Genomic DNA, 27,950 nt, shown 5'->3' with positions numbered 1-27,950 from the left:
TTTTTGTTGTGTATATTGTATTATCATTTGTGTCTGTGTTTTGCTGGATGAACGAACTTTTTGTGTTGAATACATTGTTTGTGTTTGGCTCATGGTTTCTCCTCATCAACTGAATGTGAAAATTTTCAGTTGGGATCGAAGTTTGGAGTGAACTAGACGGATACGAAGCGCTTTCGGTAGGTGAGATTTGTGTGTGATAACGACACTCGTTGTCAGTCGATGTACTTTTTAAAATTCAAAATTCTCGGTCTTTGGATCGAGATAGAGAAACTGTTTGACGTTACAATCGATTTTAGTATTTGCGTGAGAATGTGAAGTAAATTGAAAAGATGAGCATAACTTAGATTCATTTTGATGATTTTTTAAGTGATTTTTTGCAAGAATTTTTTTTTCTCAATCAATCGCAAAAGGAAATAAAACTTGAAACATTTTAATGTTGATAATAATTTGTGATTTGTTTTAAATATTTTTTTTTTTTGCTTTGGAAAATAATTTTTTTTTGAACAAAATTTCGTTTTCTCGAAAAATATAATTATGATCTCTTGATGTTGTGGTGCCGGTATTTTTGGATCATACTAAAAAAAAACCAATTCAAATGTGAGGTATCGATCTGGAAAAAAAAGTTATGTGTCATTCTACATTGTTGATGGATTTTGGTTTTGTGTCAGTGAAATGTCCAAAGGATTAAAAGCATATATAAACCCGGTTAACATTCCGTAAACGTGAATAGGTGAAAAAGTGCTCATCGAAAAAAGATAAATTATGTCAGAAAAAAAAATATGATCCTAATGAATATGATAAATGGTTGTAAACAAGAAATTTGTCTCACTGCAGTCTATTGCAATTGAAATAGTTCAATGTCCGTATAAACGATTTAAGTCAAACTGTCAAAACGATTGCAAAGTTTATACTAACGCATTTTGCTAACCAAATTGAGTTGATCGTTACAACTTTAACGTGTGTCTGTTGTATCGGTGTGTGTGTGTGTGTGTGTGTTTTGTTATTATAACTCGATGTGGAATTTTTTTTCGACAATATTATAAATACACTGACACAAAATGATTTATGATGTGATGCGAATGTGAAAATTGTTGTTTTTAGTCTATTGTTTCAACACGAAAATTTCCTAACTTTTGTCGTTATTCTTTTACATGAAGTTGTAAAGTTTACCTTCGTCTTGAGTAACGAAAATCTAATTGTTTAACCTGTGTGTATAAAACGGTGCACATCGTTGAATGTTGTTGTTTTCTTCTTCTTCTTCGCTCTGTTCTTCGCAACAACGGCTTAAGCGAATAAACAGTCTAACTACTGTTCGCTTTTGAATTATCCATGTTACAATTGCGTAGCACTATGCTTTTGCAATTCTCGGTCTTTGTTGAAGAGATAAACATTTTCACGAAAAGTGACAAACAAAAGAAATTCTTCTTTATCGTCGGAAATTCTTCTTTTTTTTGCTTTATTTCGCTATATTTTCTGATGCGACTTCAAATCATTTTCAAGTTAGTTTTTTTTCCTTCTTCTTTTGTTTGCTCGATTTTATATCATGTATTTTATGTACCGCTATATAAAATATTTTGTCGGGCATAACCAAATGGACAAAAACAAACAATTCACCATGTTTTCATTGAATTGCTGCCAAATGTTGCTTACATCCACTTACATAAAATTCCATCTTTTCGATACACACAGAGAGCATAGGAATTCGATCCAAGAAATGCATTTACCTGCAAAAATCAATGTGCAACTACTTATATGTGCTGGTAAGTATACGATATCGAATTCATTTAACCATTGACAAAGGGAAGGGCTTCTTTCATCTCGTTACAAACGGTGAACAAAAAATATCGATACAATATTCGCTCGGTTTCTTGCCTCAATTTTCTCCTTCATTCAGACATGTTGGAGGGAATTTTCCATTAACAACGAATTTGACAATTAATCAACTATAAGTGAGAAAATAAATGGGCTAATATTTCAGTACGTACTCGCGTAAGATACTCGAAAGGAATAAAAACTGTTCAGTCCTTTTGAAATGGAGCTTCATTTTTCATCATGTCTTTGTTGAAAGCTTTTTCCAGATGTACAGGATTTCGGTGGCTTACAATTGATATTTGGGATGGCCCAAAGACAATGCATGAAGTGATTATTTTATACTAAATTCTTTACACAGCCATTTCTAATATCCTTGTGAAATGTCAACGGAACAACATTTCCGTTGTGAACGTTATAAAAAAAAATCCCCGGCGTTTTTTTGTTTGTATTTTTGTAGCATAAAAGATAGAAAGGGAGACGGAAGATGCCAAAATGTTAGTGAAGATCGAGTTTATGCCCAAAGGCATGCCCATTATCCTTGTTACATACACTTTTTTATTGTGAGGGACATAAACAATATTGGGTTTATCTTGGCGACTTAGAGAGTCAAAGTAGATTAATAAAGCTCACGAATGCGAATGCGAATGCGAATACGAATTCAAATCGATTTGCTGGCTCAACAAGCAGACGAATTTTTTCCTTTCTGCATTGCAATGCTGACGCTGAGTATGGCATCTCGTATAATGCCCGAAGCTTACTAATGTTGTTGATAACGGCAAAAAGTGATGAGGCTTCAGTACAAGCATCAAGTAAGAATTTGAGCTCAACACTTTGTGGTGTTAATACTGCGTTTTATACGGGGGATGGTTTCATGTTTAAAGGAATTGCTTTAGTAATCTGATTCCACTGGAGGATGAGTATCAACATTTCAGTTTGTGCTAAACCGATACGTTGAGTTGAAATGAAAAAAAAAGTAAATATGTTTACAAATCCAACGAAGAACCGACGGAATTGTATTAATGTTCAAAAATTAAATAAAACATCGAAATAACTAGCTTTTCCGATAATTCAAAAACAAATAACCATTTCGAGCGAAAATAGTTTTCATCGCTTTCTTCTCAAATAATGATTATATCATTTTGATCGATTTCAGTTTTTATCGTCTCACATTTCCCATGCACTTACATGTTTTTTTTTTTTTTTTGTCTCTCTCGTTTCTTCTTCATCCATTTCATATTCTCACATCGGCATAATAATCGGTTTGCATATTGTCCACACAACAGAGATATTTTATGTAACAATCGCATCACTAGTTGATAATGGAGTCCAAGCGCCGCTGTTCCAGCAAGAGCCAATCTCCGAATTGGTGTTTAGTAATGAGAGTGGTTCACTCGTGTCATGTTCAGCTCATGGGAATCCAACGCCTGTTGTGACATGGGTTCAAAAAGATACAGGCACACCAATATCATCGGTGCCTGGCTTAAGGTATAATTTACACACATACCATACATACACATAATCATAAAATGTATATCTTCAGTTATCTCGCCCGGTTCGAGTCTCTTGCTCATATTTATAAATTTTTTTTTATATGAGGCTTTTCTATCACATAATTCGAAATTTATATTATATTATGCTTTATTTAAATGCTATTGCACAAGAGAAAAAGAAGAAGAAGAAGCTGATTGTGTTTCTTGAAAGCAAATTCCGTTTATTTCATCAATTATTTACGTTGTTATTTCAAACTAGATGCACTGTTTAGTTAATCCAAAACTTATGTATTTCAAACTCAATGCCGATGAAAGCATTGCATTTGAAATGAGCAACTATTTATTAAAGAAAGTGTGTGTTTTGTGGAAGGATTTTTTTTTTCCGTTTAAATAGCACAAATAATTAGAAATGTTATAATTCATTGGTGATCCGCTTAGCTTCCTGAAATAATAATGGAATTTTCGTTTCGCTTCTTCATGCTAATATGTAGGCAAATTTTGCCGAATGGAACACTTTATTTTCCTCCATTTGCGGGGACATATTATCGAGCCGATGTTCATGAGACGGTATATCGATGCAAAGTATCGAATCAGGCGGGCACAATATTAAGTCGTGATGTTCATATCAGCGCAGGTATTTTTCAATATTTGAATCATAAAAATCAGCTTTTGCGTAATAAAATAATATTATAAGTATTTATTGCTTTCTACTGTGCATTTTCAATTTCATACATTTGTATGCCATGAAATGATGACTTATTTCCAAATACACCACATTATCAATGTTTTTTTTCCTGCTCAAGATTGATACGCCATCTGGCTAAACATACATAGACTTGATTTATTGAAAACAATATACTGTAGTAGTAGATTAGTGTGTAGTGTGTAGATGGCGTATCAAACATGAATTGGTAAAAAATATTTTTATGAAGGACAAGCACCAGTTCGGACATAGAAATATGTAAGATAAATATGCAAAGTATAGACGCGTACGGACGACCGTGCGACGAACGTATCAACGGGAGATCGTGCATTGCGAGACGCATGCGTAAGTGTGTGTATGAATACAATACACAGCAAACAACGATGGCTCTGTTGATACGTTCGTCGCATGGTCGTCCGTACGCGTCTATGCTTTGCATATTTATACTGTATAAAACAACTAGGTATATTTCTATGTCTGAACCGGTGCTTGATAGAGGTGCACACCATATGGTGTGAAAAATTATAATCAATTCGAAAGTGTTTTAACTCGAATCAGCCGAATCAAATTTTGTATCTTCAATTTTATTGAAATAATTTATATTTAAGTACCAAGAAATAAAACTGTATTTTTTTAAAAACATCGGCTAGAAAAGAAAACCGATTTATTTTTATACTAAACCCAATATTTCATCGGTTAGCGTATTATTTTATGAAATATTACATTCATGAAGCTATTCCTCTATATAAATCATTCAAAAGCAAAATTCTTTGAGGTGATCCGATATTTATCATGATTGAAATGGAGTAACCTCTAGGTGTTATCATATGGCACCGCTGGGCTGATTCGAGTAAATCAACAAATTTCCTCAAATGAGTGGGGAAAAAAATGGAAAATTTAAAGGCGAAAAATGATTTAAAAAATACATTAAAGAAATAAATTGTTAAAATGTTAATTCATTCGTTCAGTAGACAGCAAATAATTCGGCTAATACAAAATGTCGTGTGTATTTGCTATTGTAGTTGTGCGGCAGCCATATGACATAAGAGTTGAGGGGAATGAGGTGTTTATGGGAAATGTGGCATTTCTGCGGTGTGTACTTCCAGAGCATGTACGAAAATTTGTTGTGGTATCATCATGGTTTCGTGGCGATGAAGAGCTACTTGCCGAAATAGCTGACATGGGTAATGCTTTTTAACTTAGAATTTTCGATTCATTTGTTTAACCAATGTATATTATACGATTGCGTTTATTTCAATCGATGTGTGATAATGCGTTCAAGTAGTGTGGATATAAATGATTCGACATAAAATTTAATTTCCAAGAAAATAAATGGTAATTATTAATTTGTTTAGGCGGAAGATATTTTGTGACATCAACGACCGGAGATTTATACATCCGTTCGGTCAAATCGGACGACAATTTGAAAAAGTTTGCATGTCAAACATTCAATAAAATAACCCGGGAGCGAAAAATCAGTGAACCTGTTCATTTATCTGTGAAAGGTATATTGGTCAAGTTTTTAATTGGCTTTTAAAATATCGTATACTTTTTCTGTGTATTCACATTGACATTTGGTGTTTTACTGTCGAAATTATACGAAAAAAAAAATGCAACGATACAATTCGATTTTCAGATATAACCACCAATATGGCGCCAACAACAAATCAAAAGCCAGTGCTAAATATGTACGTCGATCACGGTAACGATATTCATTTGCCGTGTAACATTCAGGGAAGCCCACTGCCATTCTACGCGTAAGTCATTCGTCATTCATTTGTATTATCCGTTTTTTTTGTCCCTGTTGCTGTTGTCTCTTGCGAGCGAGCAAAAAAATTCGAAAAGCTTAAAGGATTAATGCAGTACAACTTCATATCGATTGTCGATAATTATTGAATCGTTTATATTTTTCTAGTTGGTATCGTGTGTCAGATTCGAACGCACTGTATCCGGTACCATCATCACAACGAATCATACCATCAAATACTCTACTCTACATAAGAAACGCTGACGAACGTTGCGCCGGCCGATGGGTAAGTTCGCATTTATTAATACGAAGCGTATGAATGAAAACAGAAAAATGAAGAAGAAGAAGAGGACGAAAATAAAGAGAGAAATACAAGATGTCCCTAAGGAAATCATTGGGATATTCACTAAATTCTCTCATTACGCACATTCTTTGAACTTTTACATTAGATGTGTTCCATTATCATCCTTTTTTTCCACCCATCTACCATCGTTGTTGTGCTAAAGACAAGAACGACACGTACCGTAGAAAAAAGTTTTTGGCCAAGCTAAGCATATTTATTTAATCAAACACAACCCAATTGGTTCGGCTCTTTTTATATTGTACATATACTCATACATAAATACATCAGTTAGGCTATTATGAAAAGATCCACCGTCATTATTCATTAGGTCAAACACATTTTTAGCACAATATTGTCGATGGGGTGGTGTGCTGACTGTTTTATTTGACAAAGAAAATGCTAAAATTGAATGCGTTCGGCATTTTGGGGCAAAACAACTAAAATAGCCAACGACTCATCCATATAACTTCTTCTAATATGTGCTGGTGGTGATGGTGCGTTTTCAATCCATCTAGGTGTGTAAAGCAACAAATCAATTTGGTGAACAGCGTGTGGAGATCCGTTTGCACGTCAAAATGGTTTTGTCTGTGCATATTCAACCGCAAGTGCAAATTGTTAACTCGGGTGGAACAGCTATTTTCAATTGTTCGATAGCTGGAACTGGTGAAGAAAAGATAGATTGGTATCACAATGGAATTCTTGTTCTACCGGATTTACCGGTATCAAATAATAAGTAAGTATTATGTTGCTCAAACCATTTTAACGGGTGAGTTCGTTTCTTCCGAATCTTATTCTCTAGCATATGAATGACAGCTTTGAATGGGAAAGAGAAATGCTCACTGAATCATGAAATCACAGTAACAGTTAGCGTAATATGGTTTCAGATACAGGGCGCTTTTTTTCCCCTATTCGCTTTGCAATTATAATTGTGTTCGCGCTTACGATCTAACTGGTATTTCAATGAATAATTTCAACATATTTTTGATCTCAGCTTCATCAAAAAGTCAATTTGTGTAGCATATGAATCGCATTAACCCATGTGTGTATGTGTGTGGGCATCCTAACATTTCATTTTCATTCCGTTGCAGAATTAAATTGCTGAGTCCTTACTCTTTGGCCATCTATGATGTGGGTCGACGCGATAAAGGCATGTATCAGTGTTTGGTTGCAAATAAGGAGAGCAGCGCACAAGCAGTTGCCGAGTTAAAATTAGGTGGTAAGTTTAACAAAAAAATCTCCATATTATTAAAGGAATAATATACTTTTATGTGCCATGCAGATTCAGTTGTATCGTAAAAATAAAGAAAGTTTTACTATAACCCTGCAATCTGTTTCATTCAGTTTCCTTCTATCTCATTTTATCTCTCGCTCAAATTAATGCTAGTCTCACTTTCGCTTTTTAACGACATTATTTTACTTTTCAACCATAACAGAAATTACACCGGAAATTATTTCAACGTTTAATGAACAAATTGTACGCCCCGGTCAATTCGTTTCATTTAAATGCACTGCAACTGGTTCACCACCACCACAGGTAAATAACAGAATTTAAAAAAAAAAAATTATTGTGAAATGTATATAAACCGCTCACTACTTGTGTGAATAGTTGTAGGCAATACCGAAACCAAATAAATGTATCCATTGCAGGATGAAGCCATTTTCTTACATTCCTTATTAATGCCATTTTTTTTTCTTCTTGTTACTCGAGATATTGAACACTCTCTTGAGTACCATGAGAATTTATGTTCGGATTGAAGAAGGAATGGGCTTGCTTGTCTGCAACAATTTAAAAAAAAAAAAAAAGAGAAATTTATCCATTTTATATATAGGTATTTTCCAACTTAATTTATTCCATTATTTTGCTCTTTACTTTTTCAGTTCATATGGCAATTGGACTCGCAGCCAATCATCGAAGTTTCTTCACTTGCACGATATGCAATCGGCCAATATGTGGATATCTCGGGTGATGTCATAAGTCATTTAAATATTACGCACGTGCGACCCGAAGATGGTGGCCTTTACAAATGCGTTTGCAGTAATTCAATGGGCACTGCTGAGTACTCGACTCGACTCAATGTTTATGGTGAGTTGACACAGAGTATTACCATTCATTTTTTCTTCTCCTCTTTCCCACATTCTCTCCAATTCCACTTACAAATGTTTACATACTTAACATTCTTTTTTACTGCTTCAAATGTTAGATTATGACTTTTAAGATGGCTTATTAGGAACGGTATCTTCTTGAAACATTATCATTACATTCAGCCATACATTCTTTATCTTGGCGTAGTTTGGCGAAGAAAAACTTTTTTTTTTTGTTTGAATTGGGTACATAGTACAAAAGAAGAGAATAACATATGCATTCAACTTTCGTTCGAATGTTGTACTTCATATGTAATTTCCATAAAGCGAAGAAATAGAAATGTCTAATGCTGTGTGCATGTTGTTGAATTCTACAGATCGCATTCTCTCTCTACCTCTTCCTTCTCTCGATTCTTGGGTGATTTGTACATGCACGGGCCTCCATCCATGTCATTCATGCGGGGGAAAAGTGAAATTGAATTTTTTTTTCCCATTCGTTGTTGTCTGATTCCTACTTCCAAAAAAGATTTCTGATGTGCCTGCATATGACACGAAGTCGATGCCAGTATAATAGATTGAACAATGCCATAGCAATCTACGTGCTTTCAAACAATTTTTGGTTTTGGCAAAAGTAGAAAAAAAAAGCTTGCACGCATCAACTGATTTTCTTCCATTTAAATTGTTCAATATAATTGTTGGACACGCTAGCGCAAAAACGTTGCTGAAATTGATGTTAGAATATGTTTAATATAGAGACATAAAGTGAGATGACAAGATGGGAAGGAAGGGAGCGAGAAACGAGACGACCGAACAGTTTGAGTTCAATTTATTTTTGCACCAAAAAGTCAAATCGTAATGTTGATACAATTGATTTTGGCATCCCTCTTCATTTCTGATTTCATAAATTGAGAACTCACAAATGTTCGGAAAAATTGTAAAATGTAATTAAATTCGAATTGCAAATTAGTGTTCACATAACGGAATGAGAGAAAGAGTGGGGAAGAAAACGGCATACAGAATGGTAACATGTATGTATGCATGTATGCACGCGGCTAAATAGTTGTGGAAATGAGTTCTTGTGGCTTGTGTTATGCATGTATGTGTATGTATGAGAGTGCGAGTGTATATCGCGCTCGAACAAAAATCGTCTGCACCACAAATTGATGTTTGATGGTGTATCCTTTACAAAATCTACCATATTTGCTGTATAGAAGGTGAATTCGATTCGAAGTTTTAGCGCGATGTAAATAAATTTTGGCCGGGGCTGACAAATGATATAACATGATATGATATGATGTAGAAAATTGTATATGCAACAGTGCGTAAATGTGTGTAAATTAATGATACAAAATTCTTTCACCAAAACAAACTGATATTATATAGTGCTTTTGTCACTCCATTTGTGCTTACATTGCTCACTCATGCTTATTGAGATGGATTCAATTATTGTTGCGAACGTTCGTACGAGTTATGTAACGCAGCACAAAACGTCCGACCATACCAAACCAAACGAAGCTTAACTAAATATATATATATATTTATTTTTTCAACAAACGGAAAGCCACTTCGGCACATACACCCATTATATACACTGCCGCTATGTACTGTATATGCTTACCAAATGTATCAACTAAACCAATAACAATACATGCCGATATGTTTGCATTTTATTGGAATGATGCTCTCTATACAACCGGTTTACTACCTGATCTTGCTGATACACGGTTTGACTTTAGGGTGGATGGAGAAATCGTGCACGCTTCAACAATAATCGTCGAATTTCTCGCCGTTTCAATCGACATTGTCGACATGTGGCCGCTTCGTCCTTGGTACCCGCGGAAGGATTGGGTCTTTGTATTTTGCATTGACACCGTCAATTTCTTTTATTACATTTAGCGAATCTAATTTTTGTGGTAGGCGGAAAGCCGATTCTACACTTCAATGCACCCATCGATAAGAAAGAAGTTTCGATATGGGCTTATGTTTGTTCATGTTAAATAATCTGCTAAACACTTTCGAAAATATATGAAATATTCAAATGATGCCGAAAGACATCGGTGAATGTTCCAGAAGATGATTGAAATTCTTTCATTATGTTTGTAAATGTTCCGAAAAGTGACACAGAGTTCCAATAATATTTGAAAATTTGGACAGATGGATTCATTTATTCCCAACAAATGTCGCAAAACAGAAATGTTTTGGCGCCACAGCTTTGTTCTCCTACTTCTATTAGTTGTTCCTTGCTTTAGGTAGAACGTTAAATTGTTGAATCACCCTAATGTAGATTACACATACAGCACATGACACATAATTGCTTGCATTTGCATTCCCAATTATTCTACTGACTATCGGTTTTGTACATTTCGTATCATAGTAGAATGGCAAACGAAAGACTGTGCTTTAGTTGACATAAACAAAATTACATTACGAATTTATGTACTCGTTTCCGACTATAATGTTTGAATAGATGCAAAACAAATTGCTGTTTACGTCCACATCCATTCGCTCTCTCATTCACTCACTTGCTGGTGCAGTAGAGAACACAAAACTAGTGTATAGTTCCATAATTGAAGTTATATACGTTCACTGAATGCTATATTAAGTGACACTTTGTGGTAGATTAACCCCTTAATTTTAACATCATTTTAGGTCTCTTGTCACCAGCACCACAATGGTACATAGTTTATACATGCACACAAGACACGGTGTGAACATAGCAAATGGTTGACATCTCAGCTCTATTGCAAAGATATTGTATGTGTGTCTGTGAGTATGTAAGTATGGGAGTATGTGAGTTAGTGTAAATGGGTGAGAGAACGAGAAAGTAAGTAAGTGAATGAAATAGTGAACTACTGCAGCACCAATAAGATAAGGGGTTCCATAAAAAAAATCCACATCAAAAATGTGCTCAAAATGTTCTCTATATTAGTATGGCTCACACGAACAACACCAACTTCACATCAAATTTGTGCTCATTTTGGGTGTAAGTTAGACTTTCACACCAAAATTTCCATACAAAACGAGCAAATCTTTGATGTGGCTGAATGGGGTTAAAGGGATGTAACAACTTTGAAAATAATCTACTGTGAATGATACTTAATGTGGGGCTTTTTTTTTCCCTTTAAATGTGTCATAAATCCTTAATTGAAGTGTAAAGGAAGATAAAATGTGTAAACGCATTCGACGTCGCCACCACTGACGCCATCGCTGTAGCCTATGTATGCATAGGACTGATCAAAAGGAAGCTTATCGTATTTAAAATGTAAAAGTGGATTTGAACTCGGAATTGATTGTCGCTGCATTGATTTAGAAAACCAAATTTTGAGCTCTTTACTACTTATCGTGGTTTGCATTCGCTGATGGCATCTCTTCTTGGCCATCCGATGTTTGGATCCAGATGAGTTTCGTGCATGTTGCGTGCAAAATGATGAAAACGAGTTTTCGTATTGGTGCTTTTTCTGAGATTAGTTTTTGATTGAATTTGGTATTCACTTGACACGAGCCAAGTTACTCCGTTCGCCGATTTATTTGAATAAAATAATGTGATCAAATATGTTGTTCTGTAACTTTTACAACACTGTATAGATATTTACTTTTTTTTTCGTCAATCGCACCTCACTTTTAAAGGATGAGAATGAAGAGATGTTGTAAAGGGCGTTTTCAGTAAGGATAATGGTACATACTTGAAAAGACGATAACGCTATTTCTTCAATTCAATTTTCCAACTCTTATTCGGACCCTTCGAAAGAAGTTCGAGTAAAACATGTTCGTCTGTGCTTTGTGAGTTTCATTCCAACAGATTACATCGCATGAAGTATGCGAAATGTTCAAACTATTTTCTCAACCGGACAATGTTATACATTTTGATGTAGGACTTTTCTATTTCACATGCAGTGGACGAAAAAGAAAATCATCACCCATTTCAAACTAAGTGCATTAAAATGAATTTTACGATGAATTGTTTTATTTTTTTTCCTCTGTCTTTATATATACACACATGTACGATATGTTATCTGTTTCAATCTCGCGTTTGAAAGCACACAATCTCATTTCCTGCTTTAAAATGGAAACTAGATGCCGATAAAATTCAAACTATAAATAAAAGATATCTGCAGCCGGTAGCATTTCAATTCGAAAATACATTTTTATACGAACACAATTTTCGTAACGTTTTTAACGGTCCGATCATGGAAAATTTAACACTTTTGTTGAGTTTCCGGTAAATCTTCTTGCATTCATGTTGGAACTAAGAGCATAAGAGACCGGATGCAATCTAACTTTGCACCATTTTGGAAATCATATCCACTTTCACCTTTTGCATCAGAGCCTTTGATTGTCTGCTGACTATTTATGTATCTTTTAGATTATCGTGTATGCTACATGTATGATGTCGCTTTGATCTCCGCTGGTCTATGTACTCACGAAAATATATTCTGTCTTTCAGCATAGCAAATCGGTAAGAATTAGATTGCTGAGTTGCCCGGCAAAGATTTGGTATATTTTAGTTATTTGTGTGTTGTTGTTAGCCGGGATGAAAAATGTAAACAATTCTTCTCCATGCTCCACTTGAAACGTTCGAGCACATAAATAAAGGAATAATGAGGTGTATGCTATGTATATGCGGAAGAAAAAAAAAACTATTTTCCGCCGATTGCTAAAGACTCGGGCTGAACGTGATTTTGTAAAACCACAAGCATTTGTTCAATCAACATTCCTCAAAAGCCATTAACAATGCACTATGAACGAATTTTACAGAGAATGAAAAAACACATCGGGCAAAAGCAAGATAGCAGACATTTTATTGGAATCAAAAGTATAATATTAAAATGTTAATTTAAGTTTTTATGCATCTTTATGCTGATTTCACTTCGATGGCAATATCTATTGAGATCTATACATACGTATATATATATATATATATATATATATATATATGTGTGTGTGTGTGTGTGTGTGTATACAGATGCAATAAAGCGATGTGTAAACATCGCATGGAAAGTGTTCAATACGCTGTTCCTCTCTCATCGCAACGTAGCATTATAGTGCATTAAGAGTGAAATGGACTTGGTTCTAGTATTTCTCGCTTTGTTTATCTTAACTCAGCACTCGATTGCTTTCATTTTTGTGAAGTGTTTGAACATGTTCGTTCACTCGCTTACTCACTTGCTTGCCTACTCGTTCCATTCGTTCTTTAGCTCGGTGAATATCATCACCATCACCACCACCATCATCATCATCATCGTCATCGTCATCGTCATCGTCATCGTCATCATCATCACAGCATAATGCTATGCTGCAGATACATGTATTAGACGTGTGTACAATGTACATGTATACACTGAAGCGGTTTATATTCAAAAGATTTATGTCTATAAACCGAATCTTCTTCACTGTAATCCATTCGACCATATCAAAGCACACGCATTTAGAATTCGAATTATGATGGAAATCAATATTGCAAGTGAATTTATGTATCATTTCATTTCTTTTATGTCTAACAAATTGAATTTTGAATTCAATCGATGCAAAGTTTCTTAACTTATCTTTTATGCAAGTTTAATCTGCTTTCAGAGCTTACACGATGATCATGAAATGAGAATTGTAAAGTTGGAATTTCTTTTCAATTCTGGCAAAAATAGCGAGCAATAGTGTGGGAGTGTAGGGATTACAATGATATCGAAGCAATTAATATTAGCAATTTGTATGTGGTTTGACTGGGAACAGAAGGAAAAAAAAAAAACCAACCGATGCGATAGATTTCGATCTGTTGAAACATGTTAAAAACTGTTTGCTGATGAGAGTTTTGTTAGTGTACGCTGTACGCGCACAAAGCACACTCGCTTTGTTTTCGAATTACTACTTCTACCCTTGGCAAATATATTCATTTTTCATATCAACTGAGTTCAAAATAATAGAGCTCTTATTACGAAATCCATTTGAGTGTGTGCGTGCATTTTTTTTCATATTCATTTTCCATTTTAAAGTTACAAGAGCAAACAACGAATGCCAATATAATAAATGATTGGTAACATTTCAACTTTTAATCGATGAACAGTGAATAATAATTTATATAAAGTCCATTGTATTTATTATCCATTATGGCCCGGGTGGTGAGTGGTGTGTACTGTGTAGTACATTGGAATGGGGCAGATAAATAGCGCATTAAACTGCTCAAACACACCCATCAAATAAGACCAGACGACATATACACGTATTGTGCGAGCGAATATATATATATATATATATATATATTTCAAATATGGATGCACACGCAGTCCCAATCGAAGCCTCTTCGTATGCTACGTTATACTTTAACCTGTCCATTTGATACCTCATTAAAAATAAACATTGCAGAATGAAGTGTGTTCATTACAGTAACACACTAATTTCAATTTATATTCATGAATTTGCGGTACCGCTATAGTGATTGTTTGCGCAAAAGCCAATCAAATGCCTTTAGATAGAGAGGGAAAGAGCGAGAAATGGTTGTGCTCGAAGCGATATATACTAGTGGCGCAACACTTTTCGTTAACACTGCACTGCTAGTGATAAAAAGCTAAACAAGAATCAGTGAAATTTATGTGCTTTTGGGGATAGCTTTTGCCCCCAATGGGTATTAAGCGCGGCATCATCAACAACAGCAACGGCAATAGCACCCGCAACATCACACAAACATACACACAATATAAAACGCTCGATTTTCAACCAGACTTCTTGATTTCAATACGTATAGATATTGTTTCGATGGATAATCCTTGCCTTGGATTAATGGCATAACAAGTGAAAAATCTGCTAAATAAAAGATTAGACCAATTTTCATTCGTCTTCGTTTCAAAACCATTGCAAATTGGTGTAATTTACTCTGTAATGTAATTAAATTTTGAACATTGTTGTTGGTTTTTTTCCCCGCGTGGTACGACCATTTGGAGTACTTTATAAATGTCACATTTACAAGAAGTTCTACTATAGAAGAATTTTTGATTGACGATGGACAAAGAGAAATTGTCGTAAAAACGTCTTCAAATGGAAGAAATGAAAAAGTGGCAAAGCGACGATGAGACTGCATTAGATCGGTTATAATTATATGTCTAATGTAACAAGACAACACTTCAACGATCAACTATAAAAAGACTGAGTCGATTTTCATTTGCTAGCTAACAATGAGCGCACAGGATGACTGAATACTATGAATTATTGAACTGGAACATCGATGTTGTGTTTAATGGAGATACGCATAAGTGATGAAGAGCCATACACATACAAATGACCCAAAAAGCGTTCGATGTATTACTATTAGATAAATGAAAAGTTGATGTACCATTACTTATGTTAATTAGAATTTGTTATTAAATAGATAGCAAACAATTAATCTTGAGGTTTTGGGGCCGATAGCAAACCAAAAAGACATGTAGTTGCCAGTCATCTCAAATTCATTTATGCGTATTACACGTGGGCATTTTACTGCTACTATCTACAACAGCCACTATCTATGGATTGTAATATATGTATATGTGGTTGATGCAGTCGAAGAGCAGAGTCAAATAATATACTTCGGTTATATTATGTATTTTCACAATATCCATTTCTCACTTTATCGATAATAATTCAATTTAAATTTATGCGTATCTGTTTGGAAACAAGTAAATTTGCATTTTACCCAACTGCTGTTGCCATTGTTGATGATGATGATGATGCTGCCGCTGTTGGTGCTGCTCCTGTTGTCGCCATCGCAGTCGTTCCTGTATTTGATGTTTATGCTCCGCAAAAATATTCGGCATAAAATGGGCTACCAGTATATAGTCAATGTAATACATAAACTATAATAACGCTCTAAATTAACACAAAATTTCTCGCAGCACAGAAGGTTAGCAGAGAATTTAGCTTAGCTGCAAAAGATAATGGTTGTGATTGTGATTGTGATTGTGATTGTTGAAACAATGAGTGATGATCAATTTCTGGTGTATGTATTTGATAATATTGCAAACTACTTGATCTTCATATCATTTAAGATCGAATTGCATTTCAAGCAGAAATTATGCCGAGATTTTATTATTGAGGATGAGAAGATGTCGTTTTGGTACTGCGTTCAATAAATTGTTATTGCATAATTGCATAGCGTTTATTTGCTTTGAGGTTAGTAGGTATGAGAGTTTCGTGAATATGGTTGTTGTGCGCATAAAGGAGATAAAATGAAAAGTTAGAATGTAAATGTATATATGAAAGAGTGAGTGAGCGAACGAACATTCCTTATCACTATTATTTGCGGATGAATTGTGTTATCCATTGTTCAACGATATACCATCAACGGTATAAGCATTGAGCTTTCGTTTTATCCTGGCGCACACATATTTTCCATGGAAACTGTAGCAACATATTTTTTGGTAAACCGTTCAATGGATATATTTTGTGTTTCATACTCATTTTATACAATGGACGAATATTGATTGAACGCAAACAATCAATGCAAATAAATCATGCTACTCAAAATGGCCAAAATATCGCTTGAGACAATTAAATATTGTTAAAGTATTCAGATCAAAGCAAAACCGCGTTTGCTATTCGCTTCCAATATAAATTACAATTCTCGCATGTTCTCTTTTTCCCTCTCCCTGCTCCTTTCTCTCTCTCTCTCTCTCTCTCTCTCTCTTTCTCTCTCTCTGTATCTCTCTCTCTCTCTTCATATATGTACGAAATGCCAAACTGAAATTGATTTTATTTTAAAGGTTCACCGTTTGTGCGCGCGCTTAGTCCAATTAAAGCTGTGGCTGGTGATTCATTTACTATGCATTGCCCATTTTCTGGATACCCGATTGAGCAAATTCGTTGGGAGAAATCAGGCCATGAACTTGCATCAAGTAAACTAATTGATATATACACTTCTCTTTAATGTATTTCCCTCATTCTCGATCGATTCGAATAAATTTCTTGCTATTCACACCTTAACTCTCCCCCACATACACATAACAACAGGTACGAAATATGAGCTGTCTTCCGTTCAGAGTGGCGGTGCTTTGAAAATATATCAAATTGATTCTTCGCAAGATTCCGGAACATATACGTGTATTGTGAGAAACAGAGCGGGCGAAGAAGGGCGTCGAGAAATCGAACTATCTGTCAATAGTAAATTGAGCTTTCGTTTCCCTTCATTTTTTTTTTTTTGAATTATCGATAGAAGGCACTGTATTGATTTTACATTCCCAGGCCCACCGGTGATTGAACCATTTGCATTTCCAAAAAACCTGCAAGAGGGTGGTCGAGCCCAGATCACATGTGCTATAGTCTTAGGAGATTTGCCCATTGTTTTTACCTGGAAAAAAGATGATCATCACATTCCGGCCAGTTTACAAGTAAAATTCCTATTATGATCTGTTTCGGTTTATTAAAATCTCATTTTTCCATAACGGTTGGTTCTTTTAATTAATCCAGATCACGGTGAAAGGCGACGAATTTTTTTCGATGCTAGTTTTCAAGGATATTTCAGCAAGACACAGTGGAAAGTACTCTTGCTATGCATCTAAGTAATAATAATAATACTCATTTTTACCGTAATAATACTAATTTTTACCGTAAAGTTCTGCAGCCACCGTCAATCATACGAGTGAACTTTTAGTGAAAGGTAATTTGCTCACATTTATAAATGGTTAATTCGCTTTGCGTTCTCTTGTTTTTTTTTTTTGTCTTCTTTTGTGAAATGGAGTGAACATGAGTGTTTATTTTTTAATGAAAACAGTTCCACCACGATGGATACGTGAGCCACAAGATACGGTTCTGATGTTAGGCAATGCTGTCGCGATAAATTGCGATGCCGAAGGATATCCCGAACCCGAAATTACATGGCTCAAAGGCGGTATATAAGTGTTCAAATATAAAATTATATGTATACTTTACTTCCATTTTATATTTATATGCAGAGGGAAAATCATCGAAAGAATTTAAATCGATTCAGCTTCGTAATAATTCATTAACTGTCGACTATGTTACGGACGCCGATGAAGGTTATTATATGTGCACTGCAAACAATGGTATCGGTCCGGGTCTAAAAAAAATCCTACATATCAACGTAAATGGTAAGCACACAAATGAAAGAATCCAGTAAAGCTTTTTAGCATTAAAACTATTGATTTATTCATAAAATGCACATTTCGGAGAAGAAAAACGAAACAAAAAAATAAAACGATTCGGCTGTTGTTGATCTCAACAGCAAAGTGGAGTGGGCCTGTCTGAAAAGTGTTTCATTCTATTCCGAATTTAATTGGCTCTCTTTCCACGAGCTTTTCACCAACACAGACGAGAATCTGCCTCACATTTTAACTTTTCCAATGCATCAAATCGATTTTGCCTCTAACCACTATATTTCTCTCACTTTCCTCCTCCTCTCTCTCGCTCATTCTCTCCTATCATTTTCTAATTGTATTTCGCGTCCGACAGAACCAGCTCGTTTCGAAACCACTTCCAAAAATATCTCGACACGTCGAAGCGATCCAATATCATTATCGTGCCAGGCCAAAGGCGATGACCACATTAGTATTATTTGGATGCACAACAATAACCGAATCGATCTGAATAATTATCGGTAAGGCCAATGAAATAAATATGCTGTTAAAATAAACCAAAATCCCAAACCCAATTTTTTTTGCTGTTTTTGTTGTTGTTGTCGATAACAATATTGTATATGCATACCGTAGAGACGACGTACTTTTTTGTGCTTAACTTTGCGAAAATTGAAACAAATATATTCTAAATAATCTGAGTTGTTGGATTACATAGTTTTTAAATGGCAGAGAAAGTTCCGTGATAGAAAATCATTATGATATTGAGATTACAGAGACTAAATCCAATCTTATATAAATTGCAATTCACTTACTTAAATCTAATTTTCATTTTGTGCCGCACGGTATGGGGCTGCTCTGTAAAATCGCAACATCATCTTGAATTCATACATATAAACTATGCAACGGGGGATGCAAATATGTGCCTCTACCTCTGAAATCTGTATGTGTATGCTGTATGCACGGTGTGTGCTGTGCCGTGTGCTGTTCACCGATGTGCCGTGCTATGCTATACTATGCTGTGCTGTGCTGTGATGCAAACACAAATCGTCTGCAAATTCGCATTCATCGAACTGTGCAGTATTAGCATTACCGAAATGCAAACGACAAATGGAATAAATTCGCAATTATCGATTACCCATTCAGATCGACAAGATTCGGGTGTTTATAAATGCATTGCTGAAAATCCATTTGGGAAAAGCGAACATGTTATTTACGTTGCTGTTCAGGGTATGTATTGCATTCTGTGTGTTTCTCTCTCTCTCTCTCTCTCTCTCTCTCTCTCTCTCTTTCTCTCTCTCTCTCTCTCTCTCTCTCGGATTTGTACAAAGCATTATACAAATTATAAGTTTGTTGTAAACAAATCTCTACGATACGTCGGCTATGAACATACCATATTATTGTTCTCTACCTTCTCATCTCTCTACGTTCGTTGTGTTTAAATTATGTTTAATTTACACAGTGTATTTAGGCTTATTCGAAAATTGGTTTACACACAACATTAAAAAAAAAAATGGAGGAAAAAGAGAGATAGAATGAGGAGAGAGACGCATACAAAACTGATTATCACCGAGTAAATTCGAAATAGCGCGTATTAGTTTAGATTAAAAGCATCATTTGATTTATACACTAGCAAATGGTCGAAAGGATTTTTTTTGGCCAGAAAATATTAGGGTATTTTGTGAATTGAAATATGAACCAATTTTTTGTTGCTGCTTCTATTTTCACCACTAAATGGTTCATACGATGCGATCGACTTTCGATTTTTCAAACGAATTTAAAGCTCATTTACTCGTTTAGTAGATGTAAACAACATTTATGTTTCTTCCCATTCTCACACATTCTGCAGAGCAACCCGATGTGCCAATGAATTTAGAATGCCGTGGAATGAGCAGTCGGTCAGTGAAGCTGTCTTGGAAACGCCCATTCGATGGAAATTCACCGATGCTCAGCTACATTGTACAATATCAGCCCACCAAATTTGTGCATGCACATTTGTCAATATTAGATTCAGATGACCATTGGAATTCACCAAATACGATGAATATCACATTGCCAAATATTAGCGTAGGAAAAAGGTATGTTCAATTTCATAATGTTTAGAGCCTCGTTTCGTCTGGTTGTGCTTGAGCTGGTGAAATGAAAATAGACTATATTTTTCGATAACTATTGCAATCATCGTTTCAATCATATGCAGCAACGGCGCATATGAGCTTTATTTATGCGGTTATGTTACTGTTTATAATGCACTCAAATGCTTTTTGAATAATCCCAAATAGATGAACTGTCATGACTAGCAAGCACTGAAATATAATCAAACCTATATGTTATAGTATATGGAATTTAATTATATTTTTGAGCTATGTGTTTGCGTTGTCGATGTTCGAAATTCGAATACAATCAATTTAGGAAATTTTAAATGAGTGTCTGTCTAAATGTCATTCAAATTCATAGACACCATCGTGCTCATAAGTGTACATATATACATAAAATATTGATTGCCATTTCTCAACTCCAATCTCTCGAAAAAGCATTTTTTTGCGAAAGGAAACATTTATCATGTATTATTTTTATGTTTATCTATTGAATTGTGTTGACAATGCATAGTTTGATGGGGAATATGATGGAAACGGCAACTTTGGCTGGACTACATCCATCAACAACGTATCTGATTCGAATGGCTGCTGTGAATGAAATTGAAAGCAGCGGTTTTACCGAAACAATTGTTGTGCGCACACAGGAAGAGGCACCGATCGAACCACCGCAAAATGTGCAAGTACAAACCGGAGGCATTGGTGAACTGATTGTCACATGGAACTTGCCGCCGCGTGACTCCTGGAACGGAGAGCTTATTGGTTACACCGTTAACTGTACGGAAGAAAAACAAAATATCAATTACATAAGCACAAATATGTCGTTACAAAAATCGATTCAGGTTGATGGTTTTGCAACAACAAAAACGACGATAAAAAATTTGCGAACTTTTCGACGATATTCGATTATTGTGCGTGCTATTAATAGTTTTGGAGCGGGCCCATTCAGTTCACCTGTGTATGGAACGACTTTAGAGGGCGTTCCCGAGGCGCCACCACAAAATGTGAATTGCATTGCACTGACTTCGCAAAGTATTAAAATATCTTGGCTTGAGCCACCGCTTCATCAACACGGTGGAGTTATACAAGGCTATAAAATATTATACACTCCGTTGAGTTATGATGATGACATTCTGGTAACGAATGAAGTGAAAAGAACGTCTAATTTGGAAACTTATTTGCATGCATTGCACAAAGCAATGAATTATTCGGTTCGAATTTTAGCGTATACCTCATCTGGTGATGGAGAGCCATCGAATTCAATTTACTGTAAAACCGAAGACGATGTACCCGATGCGCCAGCTGCAATAAAGGCTTCAGCATTGACTGGAGACTCGATACTAGTTTCATGGTTACCTCCAAAACATCGCAACGGAATGATCGTACATTACACGGTGTATAGCCGTGAAACGGGAAGAAAAGGGCAAGCACAAACCCATATGGTACGCGTAGATGAGGATGGAAATCCAAGACAGTTCGAATCACGTGGCCTAATCGAAAACCATACCTATGATTATTGGGTTACAGCTTCAACACAATCGGGCGAAGGTGAACCCACATCGGTTGTTTCACAGGTAACAACGACCAAAGCACCGGCTCGTATCGCCTCATTTTCACAAATAATTCGAAAAGCTGTGGGCAAAAGTTTGATACTGGAATGCAATTCGGTGAGTATATGGTTTGAAATTTTGATTGATTTCTTTACTGTTGGCCTAACTCAAACAATAAATTGCGAGAAACGAGCATTGACATTTGTTTTATTACATAAATAATTGAACCCCTGAGAATGAATAATAACCTCTAGCGAAGTGCGTAGAAACAGGAACTTAAAACCGGTCGTACGCAAAAAAACAAACACAACCATATGAAGTGTCATTTTTACGTTTAGTTCGCTTAGGTTTGCATTTCATTCCCAAAGGTTCAATTGAACATTATTCTTCATTTTCATATTTTATCTTTGACATTGATTGCAATTGATTGAATTTGAATTGAAGGTGGGCAACCCAACTCCGCGAGCTCGATGGTTTACGCGTGATCGTCCGGTTACATTTAGCCCATTCTATGAAATAATGTTGAATGGAAATCTTCGCATACACAGCATTGAGGCGAGCCTTTCCGGCAATTACTCGTGTTCGGCCAAAAACCTTTTCGGCGAAGATAATATCGTTTACAAAATAATTGCAATGAAAGTACCGAATGCGCCACAAATTAATGTCCATTATTCGTCGCTCGATAGTATTCGTGTGAGTTTCGAAAGTGGTGACGATGGCGGTGCACCGATTTTACAATACACACTATCATATCGTACGGTAACGGGTGCATGGATCAAAGTTGAAATTACACCGGAAAATAATGCTTACACGCTGATTGGATTAAAATGTGGCACACAATATATCATCAAAATGTCAGCTCATAATCGCGTTGGCGACGGTCAATCAACTGACGAAATTAACATTTGGACAAAAGGCAAAAGTAAATAAATCCAGATTAAATTTTCATTCGATAGATATACTATTTTATTCAATGGAACGACGCTTTGGTAACAGGACCGAATAAAAAAAAATATTCCCACATCAAAGGGTGGCGATAGCATACATTTTTCTCATTGTTTGCATGAATCAAATAACCATGGTTTATTTTAGTTTCAATTGTGTCAAAAATGATAGAGTTTCTATATTACAATGGTGTACTCTCTTTACATCGAGAGATGAATATCATTTGGCAAAATCACTAAGCGTTATCGCTCTTATCATTTTCAAACCATGAAATGCTTCCAAATACCATCGTTTGTCGATTGCACAGAAGAAATAAATGTTTTTTGTTTCTCTCCGTTCCGCTACGCACCTCTTCTTGTTTTGGTGAAAACAGAATAAATGTGCCATATTACAGGTGCTGCTCGTTGCGAGCCAGAAGGTTTGTTTTTTTTTTTCATTCACATTCGATTGTTCAAAATTCATGAAAACTGTGATAAGTGTCAATTTACTTTTTTATAGCATTTTCCATTCGATGGTTTTATGTGCTTGTTTAACAACACCAGTTCCATCATACCCATGTAAAATCCTTCGAAAATTTGTTTGAGAAAATCTATTTTTGTGGGATTGCCCAGATTCTTGATAATCGATCGGCTAAATATGGATAATGTGCAAAATGATACACACCGTGTAGTAAATGTCGTAGTGAATGTATAAAACTGTTGCAAAGCGATTATTCCATTGGTTTATTATCTATTGGCGAATTCAGTCGAAACAGCACAGCTTCCGGCAAATTTCTTAAATTTCTCTCTTTTCATATGGACACCGATAATTTTATTCAGAGTCACAAGAGCCCGAGGAAAAGGATTTCGTTAGCACAAATTCATCATGCATTAATTTAAAACTTTCACTGTGGAACAGCGGAGGCTGCCCAATTTCGCACTTTTCTATTGAACATCGACCGCACGGTTAGTCCATCTTTTTCACTTGATACTTTTGGTTGTTTTTCCTTTCTCTCTATTTTTAAACATGTACATTTTCTGTATCATCAATTCAATTATTATGGTTATTACTATTATTTGCCCGGCATATGAAATTGCGCACGTAGACATAACATGCACTTCATTCGCATTCATTTCAACTGTTGAACATTCGCAGCGTATGAAATGGCATTGTGCCAAATGTTCTTTTGGTGATATAGTAGAATGATACTGTGTATGCAATAAAAATATATGACCAATCCAATCTGACCCATACGCATATATGTACACGGAATACAGAAATTTTCTTGTTTCTTGTTTTGTATCGTAGGCGAACTGCAATGGACTGTCTTATCATCTGATATATCCAATTCAGATGAAACTCGAAAGAATTTAGTATTCTGCGATTTTCAACCAGCTAAATGGTATCAGCTCAAGGTGTCGGCAGTTAACGATGCTGGTAGAACTACGGCTCTCTATAATGTGGCGACAACTAAATTAAATGGGGGTAATTACCGTATAAATTATTGATGACCGAGTCGAGATTTTTCTTTTTATTGTTTTTATCCGTTGTGAAGGTCGTAAAAAATGGCTATATTTTATATCAATGAATTCCCAGACCAATGGATTCATATCTCTTTATTTTCTTCTTCTTCTCATTTTTTTTTTTTATCTCTTTTTCCATCCTCTGTTTCTGTTTGCATTCCAGAGCGCATACCAACACCAGAAGTTTTTCCGGAAAATGAGTTGTCAGACAATATTACCGTAATTTCCAGTCAGAGGGATTGGCTTCCCACAACGATTGTGGGCATTATGATTTTATCCGCATCTCTTATAATGTAATTTTTACATTGCATTTAATTTATTATCTCAATCACATGCACACACACACACCTTGTTGGTATTGGGCAATTTAGTGTTTATATTGAAGACGGATACCTTATTTGAAAGTTCTAATGCAATTTTCTCCCGGTTATCATCTTTCGGTTCATTTCATTAAGCAGTTGTTTAACACTGAAACATCGTGGCTTTTGGCGTGAATCAATTTCTGGCGGACTTGAAACGAGTACCGTACCAAATGATTTAAAGGATGGATACGACAACCGACGAAACCAACAAGTTTATAGTGCGTCTCCAGTTAAAACGGTTAACAAACACAACGACTCTGGTAAATATAAACAAACATAAAGAAATTTACGTATTTGTACTTCGATAACTTGCTGATGATTCTAACACAATTATTTACTATGTGGCTTCGCTTCGTTTCTTTTCCGCAATCAACACTCTATGCCTCTCTCTCTCTCTCTCTCTCTCTCTCTCTCTCTTGTTCTCTCTATGAAGAAATGTACGAAATTGCACCATATGCAACATTTAGCGTGAGTTGTGGAAGAACAACATCCGAATTAAGTAAAACTCCGTTGCGCGGTGTAACACCGTCTGCACTTGATTACAGTGTTCAATTCAAAACTTTCGGTCACCCCGACAGCGGCGACAATCTAAATGCAGCAGCATATCCGGTTCTTCCCAATGCTGCTTTTGGTCACGTAAAAGGAAAATCCAGTTGGCAAAATCAACGCTACTACAATACAGACGGTAATTATCAAACATGAACTTTCATTTCGACGAAAATACGTTATAAAACATTCAAAAGTTTTTTGATGGAAAATTATCGCTCGAAAGTGGTAAACTTTTCCAAAGAAAAAGTGGATAATCGAGTTCAAGCCTCGGAAATGGAGATACACAGAAAATCACCGGTTTTCCAAGTATTCGTTACCATTCTCTCGTTGGTGTCAGAACGAAAGCGAAAAATATTTAACACAAATCGATTTTTTTTTCTTTCTCTCTCTCAAACTTAGCAGATGATTCAACGTTGAGCAAATCGATGACTATATTGGCGGGTAACTCGCAATTACAGTCTAATCGAAACAAAAGCAAACGAGAACTGGAAAAATGTACCAAATCAAAATCACGCAACGAAATCACCAAAGCACATCACAATGACACTGAATCCGACACAAGTGTCAGCCCAATCAATGAATTTTCGAACATGTCAACATATCGTGTGCCAACTAAATCGAGAGGAGGTAAGCGCAAGATGAATAAAAAAAAAATATAAAGAAAAAATAAAGAATATACATGTATATTAGAATTGGCGAACAATTTCATTTTCAAAAACCATAACAATGATAAAGCAAGATCGTACCGGCAAGACAAAAAGAGCAAATTTATCGGAATATTTGTTAGAAATATTCAACTTATTGGACTAGAGGATTTTGCTTAAGTTATGCAATTTGAAGTGATTTTTAAATGAGAGGGAAAGAAACAGAACAGAATAAATGCACTGTACAAACTCCAAGCTTCTAAAAAAATGACTTTTTTTTTTAAATTTAATTCACTGCATGACTTACACTTACTACCTATTTTGGATAGATATTTTTCGACCCGATTCAAGCACTGAATCAAATAATGATAACTCACCCATTGAGAGACGATCCAATACGCCACGACATGTATCGGCTGATATGCGTATGCGTCCTCGATCAAGTAAATCGCCACACGAAAGTCATTCCATGAATATGTTAGAATCAGGAAGTAGCAACAGGTAGCTCAAAAGGTGATAAAATTAGGAATGTTTCATGTAATTTGGTTGTGTATGTGTTTTTATAGCGTTTCCTTTTTACCCTTTTTTAAGAAAATGAGAAATTTCTGTTCCATTCCTCATATATATTATTTCGATTCGAAATGCCTGCTAGTAATAATTGGATGGTATCTGTTCGTTCATTAATTTAAGAGAGAAAAAAAACCGATTTAGCACTAACGAAAAGTAGCTATAGCTTAAAATGGATGTTGTTAGAAACTTTTCTAGTATTCTTTGAAATAAAATTACTCTTATTGACTAGGTTCAATATTATTTTTTTTAACTTCGAAAATTCGCTTGGCTTAATACTTTTCGTACAATTTTCCAGTATGGACAATGAGGTAGAGAGTGGAGGTTTACGTGTTCGTCCTCCGAGCGGTTTTACCGATTCTCGTGAGTTTAGCGAAGCTGATTTAGAAGTACAACAGGTAATGGAAAATAACAACGAAATTCAAAAGAGTATCCAAGACGAATTGACCTTTTTGCTAGCAAGATGAGTGCAATGAAATGATGGCCCAGCATCGCAGCGATATTTTAACATTAAGCGTGCACAACGAATACCGAGTTTAGGCCTAAGATCATTCAAATTCATTTTACGGACATAGGATAAACGGTCAACAACAACAACAACAATCATCATCATCATCGACTGAGATATTAAATCCAATGGCATTCATAAAATCTCGTTTCATTTCGCAACCAGAAACCTGTAATTCGAATTGCAGCGGTTGAAAAATACCCAATGACCAATTTGATACAGTCAACTTCAAATTATTTGTTATATTTCACTTTCAATGCAAATTTCCTAATTCAACCAAAAAATCGCAAATAAATTTTTAATTCAGACTGAATGTTTATTGTACATAAAGTATATGTTTCCGTCAAAGTGGAAATGTGTTCCTTCGAGAAAAAAAAGATCTAATAATTGAAATAAAAATAGAATAAATGCACTTCATTAAGCATAGAATCAAAATGGATTATTTGAGTATATTGAAGTATAAATTGATTGATCGAATAAACACCGAATCACATTTAAAATTGTATTTTTACTATTCCAAGCTACAATCAAGGGTGTTTTTCATAACCTGAAAAAGAGAAATGATCGACTTTTGCTATTTTCGTTCGAATGAATAGGAATACAAATGGTAAGTATCTTGCTAACTGATGATATAAAAGTTTAATTCGGTGAATTAACGGCCTGAGAAGAAGAACCTTTCCTACAAAACCTGTGCGCAGAACACAAATACAGAAATTTTTTAGTCAAAAGGCGACTAGCATGCAAACTCCGTATAAGTAGGCCTGTAATGCTTTTGCGCTCGCTGTAAATATATTAGGTTTTTACGCTCGCAAATTTGCTGTTCGCCTTTTGACTAAAAAATTTCTGTATTTGTGTTCTGCGTACAGGTTTTGTGGGAAAGGTTTTCCTTCTCAGGCCGTCAATTGGTGTATTGTTGTGCGAATCATTGAGTGAATATGCGAAGCATCTCAGATAAATCTTGATGGATGAGAAGAGCTCCAAAACGAATAAATTTCATTACTTTT

The 27,950-nt window shown here is 35.3% G+C and overlaps 1 protein-coding gene across 5 annotated transcripts; it reads left to right on the top strand.

Moving 5' to 3' along the window:
- Window positions 1-27,446, top strand: LOC129575493 (cell adhesion molecule Dscam2). Of its 5 annotated transcripts, none has more exons than XM_055459200.1 (32): window positions 1-176; window positions 1,690-1,760; window positions 3,096-3,297; window positions 3,794-3,936; window positions 5,028-5,189; window positions 5,361-5,510; window positions 5,642-5,762; window positions 5,921-6,038; window positions 6,611-6,828; window positions 7,184-7,311; window positions 7,529-7,629; window positions 7,974-8,178; window positions 16,901-17,032; window positions 17,148-17,297; window positions 17,379-17,524; window positions 17,604-17,695; window positions 17,750-17,793; window positions 17,908-18,024; window positions 18,089-18,244; window positions 18,606-18,750; window positions 19,308-19,456; window positions 20,076-20,304; window positions 20,834-21,986; window positions 22,314-22,791; window positions 23,633-23,758; window positions 24,102-24,278; window positions 24,480-24,609; window positions 24,775-24,938; window positions 25,112-25,363; window positions 25,630-25,854; window positions 26,201-26,372; window positions 26,737-27,446. In XM_055459200.1, the coding sequence occupies exons 2-32, from the start codon at window positions 1,715-1,717 to the stop codon at window positions 26,903-26,905; spliced, it is 6,000 nt and encodes a 1,999-aa protein (XP_055315175.1). In that variant the 5' UTR covers window positions 1-176; window positions 1,690-1,714; the 3' UTR covers window positions 26,906-27,446. The 5 variants fall into 5 exon arrangements, with proteins under 5 accessions (XP_055315175.1, XP_055315176.1, XP_055315179.1 ...); XM_055459201.1 differs by having other exon boundaries at window positions 1-180; XM_055459204.1 differs by having other exon boundaries at window positions 26,201-26,384; window positions 26,737-26,873.
- Window positions 27,447-27,950: the final 504 nt, after the last annotated feature.

Source organism: Sitodiplosis mosellana, unplaced genomic scaffold (assembly GCF_009176505.1).
Source record: "Sitodiplosis mosellana isolate CC-2019 unplaced genomic scaffold, AAFC_SMos_1.0 Smas_scaffold_6167, whole genome shotgun sequence".
Taxonomy (NCBI): Eukaryota; Metazoa; Arthropoda; class Insecta; order Diptera; family Cecidomyiidae; genus Sitodiplosis; species Sitodiplosis mosellana.
This window is presented reverse-complemented; position numbering and strand designations above follow the sequence as displayed.

What these genes read in the sequence shown, in the direction of transcription:
- LOC129575493 (XM_055459200.1), top strand. Translation starts at nt 1,715, where the DNA reads ATGCATTTACCTGCAAAAATCAATGTGCAACTACTTATATGTGCTG. An exon ending in AATTACATGGCTCAAAGGCG is followed by an intron (nt 18,025 to 18,088) that starts GTATATAAGTGT and finishes ATTTATATGCAG; the next exon opens with AGGGAAAATCATCGAAAGAA. An exon ending in CATTTGGACAAAAGGCAAAA is followed by an intron (nt 22,792 to 23,632) that starts GTAAATAAATCC and finishes AATTTTATTCAG; the next exon opens with AGTCACAAGAGCCCGAGGAA.